This window comes from Desmodus rotundus, chromosome 12 (assembly GCF_022682495.2).
Source record: "Desmodus rotundus isolate HL8 chromosome 12, HLdesRot8A.1, whole genome shotgun sequence".
Classification (NCBI taxonomy): Eukaryota; Metazoa; Chordata; class Mammalia; order Chiroptera; family Phyllostomidae; genus Desmodus; species Desmodus rotundus.
The window spans coordinates 44,621,291-44,634,114 of record NC_071398.1 but is presented as its reverse complement, the minus strand read 5'-3'; the positions used below and the strand labels follow the sequence as shown (position 1 = coordinate 44,634,114).

Here is a 12,824-nt window from a genome sequence, read left to right as displayed (position 1 = left end):
GGGATAAGAATGCAATGGCTGGAGCTGTGGCAACCATGTTGTAAAGGCTGAGAAAACTGCACCCTGACACTCTGACCCTCCAGGACATGGGCAGGGCTGGGAGGAGGATGAGGGAGTATGGGACCACGGCAGGCAGTGAAGGGCAGCTGAAGCTACCTTGCGTTTGCGGGTGGTAAGCACTTGGAATGGCTGGATCTGCTTCTTTTCCCGGTCCCAAGCCACTGCTTCCGCGTCCAGAATGAAAGATGTGACTGACGGAAGTTTTATCTGAAAGTGGAAGGGGACCTGTGGCTGGTGAGAGGTGGAGGGCCCTGAGGCCAAAGGCAGACACAGGGAAACAAAGGTCCTTTTCCCGGGGCAGCTCCTGAGGTCCATGGTCAACCGGACACCGCACTCAAAGAGGCACCTGTGAACCCAGAGCCCACAGCCCCCGCCGCAGCGAGCTGGCCTGGACGAGCCCTGGTGCTCTGCACCAGTAACTGCGGCCCTTGCTGGGGGGAGGTGGGGGTGGCAGACACCCACCTTGGGGGTGCGGCTGATGATGTCAGGGTACTTTCCGGTGTTGTCTTCCTGGTTCCTGCTGAAGATCTTCACCTCTCCGCCTTCCAGAAAATGGATCTTTGACAGTGGCAGGGGTCAGGAGAAGGGGGAGAGAAAGTCAGAGCCCAGTCCACCCCAGGAAGCCCCTCCTTTCTCTTCCGACCCCACTTTCACTGGCAGAAGGCTCTGGAAGCTCTGGAGGACAATCTGGTTCAGAGACCTGAGCAGATCACCTCCTTTTGAACACAACCTCCCACCCGCCGCCCCCCCTCCCGTCAGCACGAGGGTCCTGCTACGTGTGTGTGTGTGTGTGTGTGTGTGTGTGTGTGTTGGTTTGTTTGGATGCTGTTACGCTGTGCATACCATCCTGGCTTTACTGTTAAAGTGTTTATTTTACTACAGTCTGGTGGCAGTGCAGAGCTACATCGATGCCAACTTACACGCACGTTATCGCAAGAAATAATTATGTGGGATATCACATACGCGCGACTTAAAATATGTATGTAAATATACTCGAAATAACTGCCACTCTTGTAAATCATTGTAAATTGTCTGTTTCTGATTGTTTCCTCAGCACTGGACTTTGCGGGTCCCACTGTGACCCGGAGTGCCCAGCGATGAACAGGACAGCAGAGCCACACAGGCAGCCCACAGACCCGACAGGACGCCTGAGGTCCACCCTTGGGTCCTGCACCGGCGGTGCCACGGGCACTGCCACCCGAAACACACCCACCAGCAGGGCCCCAGCGCGGCTGACAGTTCTCGAGCTCCCACTGCTGCGGGTCAGGAATTTTGATGATTTGACCAAATAAAACAGATTTTCAGATAAGCCAGTGAGGTGGCCACCCTCGCAGCCCTTGCAGAGGTGGGAACTGAGCCCCGAGACATGCTGGGCAGACGGGCAGTCCGCAGGGGCTGGGGCTGAGTGGGGCTGACTGTCCCACACGCCTGCTTCTCTGGCCCTGACCTTCCCCCTGAAGGGATGAGGCGCCCCCTGTACCTGCGCCCTCTGCCCGTCGTACTTGTACTCGCAGGTGAAGGCAGCCTCCTCAAAGCGTTTCAGGACCTCGCTGACGCCCCGGGTGGGGTGGGCCAACATGGGTTTCAGGGGGATCCCTGGGGGGAGGGGAGAGTTAGGGAACCACCGCCGTGCAGACCACCAACTGCACGCACAGGCACAGCATCTGGCTGTCCCCTCTCACTTTCCCTCAGCTCGAAATTTGGAACGGAGATGCAAGCCATTTGTGATCACTTAGGGTGACAGCCTTGGGATGACAGAGTGACAAGATGGAAGAAACCTGGGGCCCTGGGGGATCCCTGGAGCACAGCCGAGGGTCCTCCCTGGCCGTCTGCCTTCCCCTGGACTCGTGCGAGGGAGAGAGACTCCATGCAGCCTGACCCACTGCCCGAGGGGCGCCACGCCGGATCTAGTGCAGAGGGGGGCTCCAAGGAAGAAAGGGGTGGGTCTGAGCACCGGGAAACACCACCCCACCTTGGTGGGCAAAGAAGACGCAGCAGGTTCTGGGGGCAGTGCCTAGGAGGGGCCCTCACAGCCACCCTGGAGGCTGGAAGCCAAGAAGAGGCAGAGGGAGGGGACCTGCAGGAGGGCTGCCCCAGCTCCCATGGCCCCTGAGCCAGCTGTGTGCAGGGTGAGGCTGGGGTCCACCCTTCGAGGGGCCCAGGGGCAGCCTGTACCTGGACTCAGCCGGCAGTGCTCCGGCAGCCGCTCCAGCCCGTGCTCCAGCAGCACCGGCACGATCCGGTCCAGGTCGGGCACCTCGCTGGGGTCGGGGGACAAGGAGGCGTCTTCCCAGAGCCCGCACATTGGACAGCCACATCCAGCCCCACCTGCCCGTCACCTGGCCCCTGGGAGGGCTCCCACCCAGCCCTGACTCCTCCTGCCACTCCGCCTCTGCTGTCTCTGTCCTGGTCCTCCCTCCATGTCACTGCCCGTCACTCTGACTCGATCCCCCTTGGTCTGAGCTGTTGTCACCCCCCATTTGTCATCTTGAGACCAGTGACTGTCACCTGGATTATAATTAGAAGCACTCAAGGATGTAAAAACAAACAACAGGATTTCTTCCGGGCTAGGTGCCACCTCCCCGAGGTGCTGATGGAGCTGGTCCAGGCGGGCCTGAGACCCCTGCCGGGGCTCTTCGGGCCGAGCCCTGGGATCGCTACAGACCGGGCCCCTCCGCACAGCTCTCCCTGGAGCCCTCTCTGTCACTCCACAGAAGTCCTGACCTCTCGCTATGCCCCAGCCACCAGCCCTGCTTCACGGCCCTTTCACACGGGCAGTCCCGCCCGCTGTTCTCTCCACCCCGCACGACACCAACCCATTCCTGCCAGCCATCTCCCCACCCTTTGTCACCATCCTTGCGCCCAGCATCACTCTGGCTAGATCACCACCTTGTGCTCTGTCTCCAGCACCATGGTGGTCACTGGTGCTTGCCAGCTGCCGGTCGCTCCCACGTCACCTAGGACCCCATGCCCCCACACTGCCCCCGCGTCACCCTGGCCCCTCTGGCTCCCCCAGGTCCCCGCAATCTCACCAGAACGTCTGCTTCAGGACCATGCCCTGCTCCTCCAGCCACGTCTTTCTGGCCTCTGCTGTCTTGCCCTTCCCAGCATCCACCACGGCCGGGGGAAATTCTACGACGAGACCCAGAAGAGGCTGAAGGTTGGCCCGACACTCAGCCACCCCCGGGCCCACGTGGGCTACGCTGCAGACAAGGAATGCACAAGGAAGTGCTGGGGACACTTTCCTCAGGGAAGGCATCTGGAGTGGCAGCAGGAGGCAGAGGCACCTCGGGAAGGTGTGCGTGGGCTTCAGTGAGGAGAAGGGAAGCCCGACTTAACTGAGAGGTGGGCACGGGAACCCCTCGGGTCTCACCTTGGCCTGGAGGCGTGAGGCTCACAGCCTGGGCGAGGGCGGCCAGCACCGACTGCTCCGCCAGCCCGAGGCGCAGCTGTCCACTCAGGGCTCTGGGGAGAGAGCAGGCGAGGGGCGTGTCCACACCCATACAACCTTGCCCTCTCCACCTCCTCCGGCTCCACCACCTCGACCCTTCAGAGACACTCTCCTCAAAACCAGAACAACCTTCAGAGCCAGAAGGGGCCCAAGACATCACCCAGCCCCACTTGACAGCTAAGGAAACTGAGGCCAACCAGTAACAATCACGACCACTGGCATTTCCTGGGGGCAGAACCATGTGCCTCGCAGTTGTCTTCGCCTCTCATCTCACCTGAAGGTGAGGCTTGGGGACGGGGCGTCAGGGCAGCCCGCCCCAGCAGTGCCCAAGAGCATGACGGTCAGACATGGGCACAGGCTGTGCTCTGAGCCAGCGACCTCGAGTGGGAGCCTTGACCTCCCTGTGCCTCTGTCGCCCCTTCTGTAAACTGCGTGAGGATAATGGGGCCAGCCTGGCACAGCTGTGGGGAGGCACTGATGGGGTGAAGCACACAGCCCAGGGCAGTGTACCGGAGAAGTGCCCCAGGGTGTCCATGGTGGCGTTTTCACTGTCATGGCAGCCACCAGGCCCCATGCTGCAGTGCCGGGCTCAGGCCAAGGCGGACATCACCAATCAGTCACAGCACCCTTTACCCAATGGGTGTGGGACGCTTCCCCCGGCAGGACTGCCCAAGGGAGGGGCCGGCCGGTGAAGGAGACCCGCAGGGCCTGGCCCCTCATTCACGCTGCTCTCACCTGGCGATAAACCGGGCTTCTGAGTGGCGGCAGGCCACAAAGAGGCCTTTGATGATCTCTATCTTCTTGGCTGTAGACTGACGAGGTGGCGGTCAGGGCCTGGGGGTGAAGGGAGGGGACCACACCTCCTCCCGGCCACCACCCGGCTGCCTGGGGAGCTGCCACCCTTGGAATGCCTGCCCCCTCACTGCACCCCCCTTCCCAACCCCCTAGCCCCATGCTCAGCAGACAGACAGGGTCTGCCTGCCTGCCTCCCTCTCCCCCTAGCTTTACTCAGCAAATAATTCTAGAGTCTAGAGCCCCGTCACACAGTAGGCACTAGGTGGAATGCCAGAATGTCAAGAGGAATCTCAAGTGGGAAGAAGGAAAGGCAGCTCTGCCCCCTCATAGAAATGAAGCGATCCAGCCCCCCATAGTCTAACCAGCAGCCGGCATGCCGCAGGCACAGCCTTGGGACCCCAAGGCAAAGAACAGAGGGTCTGGGGTCCTGGGTGAGCCCCCTGCCCCACTCACAGCGCTGCCAGTGAGCCGGGCGATGTCTCGGAATCTGGCGAAGACCCCAGAGGCAGTGAGGGCGGGCGGGGGCAGCATGAGCCTCTGGGTGCTACGGCTGTTCTCGGCCACCAGCCCCACATCGCCCTTCTCGGCAGCCTCGGCCCGGACAGACTCGAGCTGCCGACCTTGGGGGGCAGAGGGTGAGGAGCAGGGTAAGGCTTGTGGGGGCGTGTCGACTCTAGCAGCCTGGATGCGCTTTCTCCAGCCATGTGCATTTGTCGCAACCCCCCCTGACCACCCCACCCCTAATGCCCACCCACTTGTTGAAACGGCTCGTTAAACATCGGTCTCCGGCTGCCCCGGGTATAACAGGCCTGTCAGACGGTCACGGGTGTGAGGTAAGCAGTTGATGAGCACGTCTACACTAGGGGAGGTGCCTGGTGTCAGTGTGTAGATGGGGTCCAAAGCCATGGGGTAGGAGGAGATAACCAGGGAGCGAGTGTAGACACAGAAGGTGGCCACGGGACCCTTCGCCTGCCCCTAGTTGGTCGCAAACACCTCCCAGCAGTGACAAAAAGGCCTTTGCTTTTTTAATTGCTGTCATTACTCTTAACTTTCTGAAGTCACCTACTTAAAAACACCGCACGTGTCCTGGCCTAGCTCATTGTCCAGACTGGGTCCCACGGGCTCTCCTCGCTGTAAGAGCAGGGGGCTGGGCAAAGGAGACTCTAGTCGTCACAACAGCTGTGACCAGCAGTCCTCCCTCGCGCTATCAGAACCGCCCGTTCCTCTTCCCCGCAACGTGAGAGGCTGAGGGTAGGCAGGTGCCCAGCAGCGCCGTGGCCTGAGATCACTCAGCCCTCCTGTGCTCCGTCCTTAGCACGAAGGTGCTTAGTGTCGCTCTCTTCTATGCCGAAAAGAAACGCAGAGGTGACATAACCTACTGCCACTGTCACTGCAGTAAAGGCCCTAACGCTCACTCACACAAGGGAGCAAGGAAAAGTAATTCAGTGGAAGAGCTGCGTGTCCATCCTGGCTGCCCGGACGCTGCGCTGGTGGACGTGACCAGACAGGGCGGAGTGGTCGGACCTCACGCCTGTTCATGGAACTGGGCAAAAGGGGCAGCACCAAGTGCGAACCTTCAGTTACGTGTGAGTGGAGGTGTGCACTGCCCACGGTGACAGCACTTCGAGAACGCTGACCCACCTCAACAGGCCTGCGGCTGGGCAGGCCTCGGGGTCTGAGGGGACACCTGAGCGTGAGTGCTAACGTGCTGAGGATGTGGTTCCCCACCTCCAGGCGGCCCGCAGACACAGTCGCAAGTGGAAACGACACACTTCCCCCGAATGGGTCTGCCCCTCACCCGTGTCCTGTCCGGGAGGTGGTCCCACGATCCACCGAGTCATCAAGCATGATGCCCTGACCCCCAGAGCCCAGCGGGTCCCTCTTGCCTGCTCTCGCCTCTGCTTTCTGCAGTCCAGCCTCCTCCCTGGACCCCAAGTCTCCCTTCCATCCTCCACACAGGCTCAGAACTGCCCTTGTCCCTCGCCTGCTCACAGTCCTTCCATGGCTCCCCAACTCCCTCGAAATAAACACCAAGCACTGGCCACCCTTGGCAGGCAGGCCAGCCCCCTGAACACATCACCAGCCTCTCTGTAAGCACTGGGGTTCAGCCCCTGCAGGCTCCCAGCTCCACACACACCCCTCTCTTTCCCCATCTCCCCTGGACCCCTCCTGGCTCTACTGCTCAGTCCCTTAGGACCTGCACTCTCTCCCTAAGCCCTGCCCCCAAATCCCACACTCTGCCTGAGGCATCTGTCCCCAACCCCTCCTGTCCATCCAATGGGCCCTCCTCAGTGCAGGCCCAGCTCCCCCTCACCTGGACCCTCACCCCCCACACCCTCACCGCTCAGTCCCCTTCCCTCACTGGCTCCTCTCTCTTCTGAGTCCCTTTCCATCAACTCAGGCCCTCCCCACCTCACCGCTTCCTCCAAGCTCCCCTCCTGCCGGAACTTCCACCACTGCCCCTCCTTACCTGTGGCCTGGGCCACCGCCTTGAGAAGGACACCATCCCCGACGCCAAGCTCCAGGCCCTGCTGGGGTGGCCCAAGGCAGTTGAGACTGAGGTAGAGGATGGGGAGGAGGTCTGGAGGTGACAGGGCCACAACGGAGCGAAGCAAGTTGCTCAGAGTCTCCACCATCCGGAGCCTGGAGAAGGGGAGCGACTGCCAGGCAAGGGGCAGAGGCGGACAGCCCCGCCCCCGCCAGGCCGCCTGACTAATTACCGAGCAGAAACCTCCTCGATCTTCTCGAATGTCCGGGCCACAGCCAGATAAGGGACCCTGGGGAAGGAGAGGAGACAAAGAGCAGCATGTATACCCCACGCCGACCCTCCACCCACCTGCCTCCCACGCCTCCCTGGGGCAGCCTTACAGATGCCCAGATGCACGCCTGCCCGTAAGCCCCCGTGCCCCCAGGGTTTTCTCTCTGTCCCCAAAACACAGAGACACTGGACAGCGTCATCCAACTGAGGCCCCTGGAGAGGGGGCCTCCTGCAGTGACAGGGCCGTGCGGGGAGGGAGGTGCCTCACTTCTGGCCCTGCTTCCAGCAGGCGTCGTGCATGGGGTGGTAGCTGCTCTTAGCAGGATTGTAGCTGCCTGGGTCCGGCGGGCTGTGGGGGCGAAAGGGAGAGCAGACTGGGTAGACGGCTGGGTCCCAGGGGCCATTCCTCCACCAAATGTGTACTGTGCACCTGCTAAGGGCCAGGCACTGTTCTAGGCCCGGGAGTAAATGAAAAGAAAGTTTGCTAACCTGGAGCTCACATCCAAGTGGGAGGGTCTGCGGAGGAAAACATATAAACACATAATTTTAGATATTAAAAAAAATATTTCAGAAAACAAACTAAAACCAAGTAGAGAGAGAAAGCAGGATGGCAGGTGCTCCTTCAGAGGGTGGCTGGGGAAGAATGAGGGAAGACACCGGGGAGACACTTGGTGTGTTCCAGCACGAGGGGTGAGCGGAGTGCGTACAGGGAAAAGAGCATTCCAGGCACAGGACCAGCAGGTACAAAGGCCCTGAGGTGGAGACACGGCCAATGTGACCAAGAAAGAGAAAAGGGGCCGGTGTGGTTCTGGTGGAGCAGCAGGACCTGGATGTGTCTGAGTCAGCTCTGAGAGGCCCAGACAGGTCCTGGCCTCTCAACCAGCACCCCCTCAGCTACTCTGGGGGGACAGCACGAAGAGGGCCAGGTCCCCGGGTGCCCCAAAGTGCCAGGCACCGTGCTGCAAGCACTACGGCTGTCAGCAGTGCGCCCGGCCGGTGGTGCGCTGCTGTGTTTCCAGAGCAGGGAACTGGGGCACAGACGGGTCTCACCCTTGGCCACACGGCTAGGAAGTGGCAGGGCCCCAGCAATGGCTCCGAACCCTTACAGCATCCAAGCTTCGCGCTGACCCTGCCAGAGCCGCCACCACCAGAACTGCAGTCAGACCCCTTGGGGTGCAAACCCCGGCCGCGTAGCCGACCCGCTGGGCCACCCTGTCCCCGTCCCCAAACCAGTGTCTCCATCCGTACAATGAAGCCACTGAGACTCCTACAGGGACAGGTTGTTGTGAGGGTGAAGGAAGAAATTAGGGTGAGGGTTCCCACTACTCGGTGCATCGTGTGTGGAGCATTTTTTTTCCCTTTTTTTTGGATATATTTATTGATTATGCTATTACTGTTGTCCCATTCCCCCCCCACTCCACTCCATCCTGCCTACCCCCCTTCCCTCCCACATTCCCCCCCTATAGTTCATGTTCATGGGTCATACTTATAAGTTCTTTGGCTTCTGCATTTCCTACACTATTCTTACCCTCCCCCTGTCTATTTTCCACCTATCATTTATGCTACTTATTCTCTGTACCTTCCCCCCCTCCCCCTCCCACTCCCCTATTGACAACCCTCCATGTGATCTCCATCTCTATGGTTCTGTTTCTGTTCTAGTTGTTTGCCTAGTTTGCTCTTGTTTTTGTTTTAGGTGTGGTTGTTAATAACTGTGAGTTTGCTGTCATTTTTACTGTTCATATTTTTTATCTTCTTTTTCTTAGATAAGTCCCTTTAACATTTCTTATAATAAGGACTTGGTGATGATGAACTCCTTTAACTTGACCTTATCTGAGAAGCACTTTATCTGCCCTTCCATTCTAAATAATAGCTTTGCTGGATAGAGTCATCTTGGATGTAGGTCCTTGCCTTTCATGACTTGGAATACTTCTTGCCAGCCCCTTCTTGCCTGTAAGGTCTCTTTTGAGAAATCAGCTGACAGTCTTATGGGAACTCCTTTGTAGGTAACTGTCTCCTTTTCTCTTGCTGCTTCTAAGATTCTCTCCTTCTGTGTAATCTTGGCTAATGTAATGATGATGTGCCTTGGTGTGTTCCTCCTTGGGTCCAGCTTCTTTGGGACTCTCTGAGCTTCCTGGACTTCCTGGAAATCTATTTCCTTTGCCAGACTGGGGAAGTTCTCCTTCATTATTTGTTCAAATAAGTTTTCAATTTTTTGTTCTTCCTCTTCTCCTTCTGGCACCCCTATAATTCGGATGTTGGAACGTTTCAAGATGTCCTGGAGGTTCCCATGCCTCTCCTCATTTTTCTGAATTCCTGTCTCTTCATTCTTTTCTGGTGGGATGTTTTTCTTCCTTCTGGTCCACACCGTTGATTTGAGTCCCAGTTTCCTTCACATCACTATCGGTTCCCTGTACATTTTCCTTTGTTTCTCTTAGCATAGGCTTCACTTTTTCATCTGGTTTTTGAACAGATTCAACCAATTCTGTGAGCGTCTTGATAACCAGTGTTTTGAACTGTGCATCTGATAGGTTGGCTATCTCTTCCTCGCTTAGTTGTGTTTTTTCTGGAGTTTTGAAATGTTCCGTCATTTGGGCCATTTCTTTTTTTTTTGTCTTGGCGTGTCTGTTACTTTAAGGGGCGGAGCCTTAGGTGTTCCCCTGGGCGGGGTAACACTGGTCCCCCTGCTGTGACGCTGTACCTGGGGGAGGGGCCGAGAGGAAGCAATGGTGCCCTCTTCACTCTGCTGGATCTGTCTTTCACTCTGATACCCACAATCAAACTGGGCCCCTCTGGTGCTGGTTCCCGAGTGGGTGGGCTTGTGCACGCCCCAGGCCCCTGTGGGTCTCTCCTACAACCTCTCCTGTGAGGCTGGGAGTCTCTCCTGCTGCCGCCCCAACCCCCACGGGCGTTTTCAATCAGAGGTTTGAGGCTTTATTTCCTTCCCCGTTCTGGAGCCCTGGGTTGCGCTGTCTACTTCGCTCCCCGCCGTTTTTCCGGTTTATCTGTGCCCGAGTGTGGGGCTGCGGGGTCTGCTAGTGGTCAGACTACCTGCCCCGTTCGTCCCACGCTCCGCCAGTCTCGATCCCCCCACGGCAACGTGAGTCCTCTCTGCTGGGGCTGCCCATCTCCGCCCCTCCTACCGGTCTGGATGAATGTTTATTTTTTATTTCCTTGGTGTCGGACTTCCTTGCCGTTCGATTTTCTGTCAGTTCTGGTTGTGCGAGGAGGCGCAGTGTGTCTACCTACGCCGCCATCTTGGTTCTCCCCGCGTGGGGAGCATTTTAAAGACAAGGCTGACTCTGCAGCCTGAGGCCTGTATCCATACAAAAGTGGGGGTCTGAGAGTACATAGGACTCGGGACTTTCTCAGCTTTTCAGCTGGTCCTTATGCAGATGGGGCTGTGGAAGGTTGCGTGGGACAGACAGGCACAGGGCTATGCTCAGGGAGTAGTGCAGACTCAGCGTTTAATGTTCCAGTTCCTCCTATTGTTATAACAAGGGGCAGCAGAGCACGGTGGGCAAGAAATTCTACAGCCAGACTGCCCGGCTCAAACCCCACCCTGCCACATTCCCTGTCTGCACCACAGGCAAGGCACTAAAGTCAATGACAATAATAATAATAATAACAACAACAACAACAACAACAACGGCAGCAGCTACAAACTTGCTGAGCTTGGCCAGAGCCAAACCCTAGTCTAAATGCTTCAAACCCTCAGGAGACCGACACAGAAAAGCTAAGTCACTCCCCTGAAGCCACACAGCTGGCAAAGGTGGAGCTGGGACTTCTAGCCAGTCCTGCCTCCACACCTCATTCTCCTCATCTGAGAAATGGGGGAACCAACAGAACCTACACGCACTGGTGCCGCGGGGCACACAGCCCAGAGACTGGGACGCCGTTTACCACGATGCTAACTTTCTGCCGTCGATATGTCCCCATTTGTCATGGGGCTGGCCTTACCCTGACCTCCCTACGTGACTCCAAGAAGCCGACCTCACCTCTCCAGGCTATGCGTTCCAACCAACACCTGCAAAGTGGCTGACACACCCGCTTCCTCCACGGGACTCCTGCGGAGGTGACAGAAGGCTTTGGTGCTGTACCTGACATAGTAAGTGCTCCAGAAAAGGAGGGGACCGTTCCCACAGTGCAGCCACACGCTGGCACGATGCCATTTCACCTCACTGAAAGGGCTCAGCTGGGGCACAAACCTGGCGTTAAGAATCCCCAGGACATTTTTTATTCACATAATTAAAGCTGGAAACTTTTTGTGATTATCCATCTCCTTTTTTGGAGGCCTACCATAAAATCCAAGAGATTTTGGGCTCACTTCATGATTCTTTTCAACCCACTGTGCTCTCTACTCAGCAGCAGACACTGACTCACCCCTTGGGCTCCTCCTTTCTTGGGGTGCCAGGCCCCACTTCCTTCACTTCGTTTTTGGTTGCCGGCTTCCGGGGGGCTGGGGAGGAAGCCAGGAGAGGTGAATTAGATGTTCTAACTCACAGGTAGACAATGGATTTGTAGCTGTCCGTGGGGGAAAGACCCACCTGCCTCCCCCCTGCACCGCCCAGGGGAGGTGAGGCGGGAGGAGAAACTCACTGAAGAAACTGCTGAGCGTCTTGGGAGCTCTGGCGGGAGGCTTCACCCGGTCCTCCTCCCGGGCCTCAGGCTCCGAACTGCTCTCCGGGGGGGCCTCTGCTTCTGACGTGAGAGAGGTCAGTCCGTGGTGATGCAAACTCTGTCCACCCTGAGCCTTTACACTTTTTAACCGCATGGTTACTCTGGCCCTAGAAAGGGAAAACCTAGCCAGCTCTGCCCTTTTCCTCTCCCCGGCACAGTGCTGAGCCTGATGCTTTTTTGTCAGTGCCAATTCACGCAATTCCAGCGTTTGGCCCAAAACCGGAGACTTGGGAAAGTGGTAAGAGGAAACCTCAGACGAGGAGAAGAAAATGCCCCCCGACGTCTGCAGCTGCAGAACATCAGGCAGCCCACTCTGCAGCCCATAAATGCCCCCCAGGGCTGCTCCTGCCACGGGAGCCTCGGGGACTGCAAGGGCAGGGCTTTTCTGTGTGCAGCTTGAGGGCGACGCTAACCTCTACAGTCCTGCAGGGCAGCCTGGTTGTCTAACTTAAAACTTACTGTTCAACCAGTGACACTCAGTACCTAGGATTCCTGAAACACATTTTGTTGGAAAATGACTGGCTCTTTGTTTTTTTTCTCTCGCATGCATACATAAAAATAACAATAATAAAACCTAGAATTCCCCAGAATTCACACTTAAAACAGTGCATTTGAGAATCTATGTCTCATTTCCATGAATTGTCCTCCAGATGCCTGACCCCCAAACCAGAGATGGGGCAGCAGGGGGAGAGGACTCGAAACTCACCGCAGGTGTTCTGGGGCTCAGAGGGCATCCGCGGCGGGCCCCCCTCGTCTGCTTCCTTCTCTTTGGCCCCTTCCAGCTCTGGGAGACTTTCTGTTGGGGTCTCTGCTTCTGATGACACAGAGAACCAAGATGGCAAAAAACCACTTTGACCTCCTAGGACATTCCTACACCCAAGACCTTCGGTCCCATTTGTTCTTTTCTGAGCCAATCAGGTGTGTCTGCAAAGCGACAGGAGGAGGGGCTTCCAAGGGAACCCGCCCCTCCGAATTCGCCTGTGCCACTGAGAACACCAATCTTTTCTTACAAGCTTTTAGTTTCGAATTATTCACCACAGAATTAGAGTTGTCTATAACAACTCATTATAGATTATAACAATT

General features: G+C 57.4%; 1 protein-coding gene across 8 annotated transcripts in view; it reads right to left on the bottom strand.

Annotated features, from left to right (window-relative positions):
• The window catches only part of LIG1 (DNA ligase 1), a 29,531-nt gene that overhangs the window by 6,976 nt on the left and 9,731 nt on the right, over positions 1 to 12,824 (bottom strand). For 5 of the 8 annotated variants that reach the window (XM_053915114.2, XM_053915119.2, XM_053915118.2 and 2 more), the window contains exons 7-21: positions 12,448 to 12,555; positions 11,661 to 11,762; positions 11,445 to 11,520; positions 7,554 to 7,580; positions 7,333 to 7,413; positions 7,027 to 7,083; positions 6,777 to 6,949; positions 4,760 to 4,926; positions 4,247 to 4,323; positions 3,434 to 3,525; positions 3,093 to 3,192; positions 2,236 to 2,321; positions 1,541 to 1,656; positions 523 to 618; positions 157 to 285 (exon numbers count right to left, since the gene is read on the bottom strand). In XM_053915114.2, coding sequence (XP_053771089.1) covers positions 157 to 285; positions 523 to 618; positions 1,541 to 1,656; positions 2,236 to 2,321; positions 3,093 to 3,192; positions 3,434 to 3,525; positions 4,247 to 4,323; positions 4,760 to 4,926; positions 6,777 to 6,949; positions 7,027 to 7,083; positions 7,333 to 7,413; positions 7,554 to 7,580; positions 11,445 to 11,520; positions 11,661 to 11,762; positions 12,448 to 12,555 — 1,487 coding nt within the window. The remainder of the gene's footprint in view (positions 1 to 156; positions 286 to 522; positions 619 to 1,540; positions 1,657 to 2,235; positions 2,322 to 3,092; positions 3,193 to 3,433; positions 3,526 to 4,246; positions 4,324 to 4,759; positions 4,927 to 6,776; positions 6,950 to 7,026; positions 7,084 to 7,332; positions 7,414 to 7,553; positions 7,581 to 11,444; positions 11,521 to 11,660; positions 11,763 to 12,447; positions 12,556 to 12,824) is intronic. The other 3 variants (XM_053915115.2, XM_053915116.2, XM_053915117.2) reach the window with 3 other exon arrangements.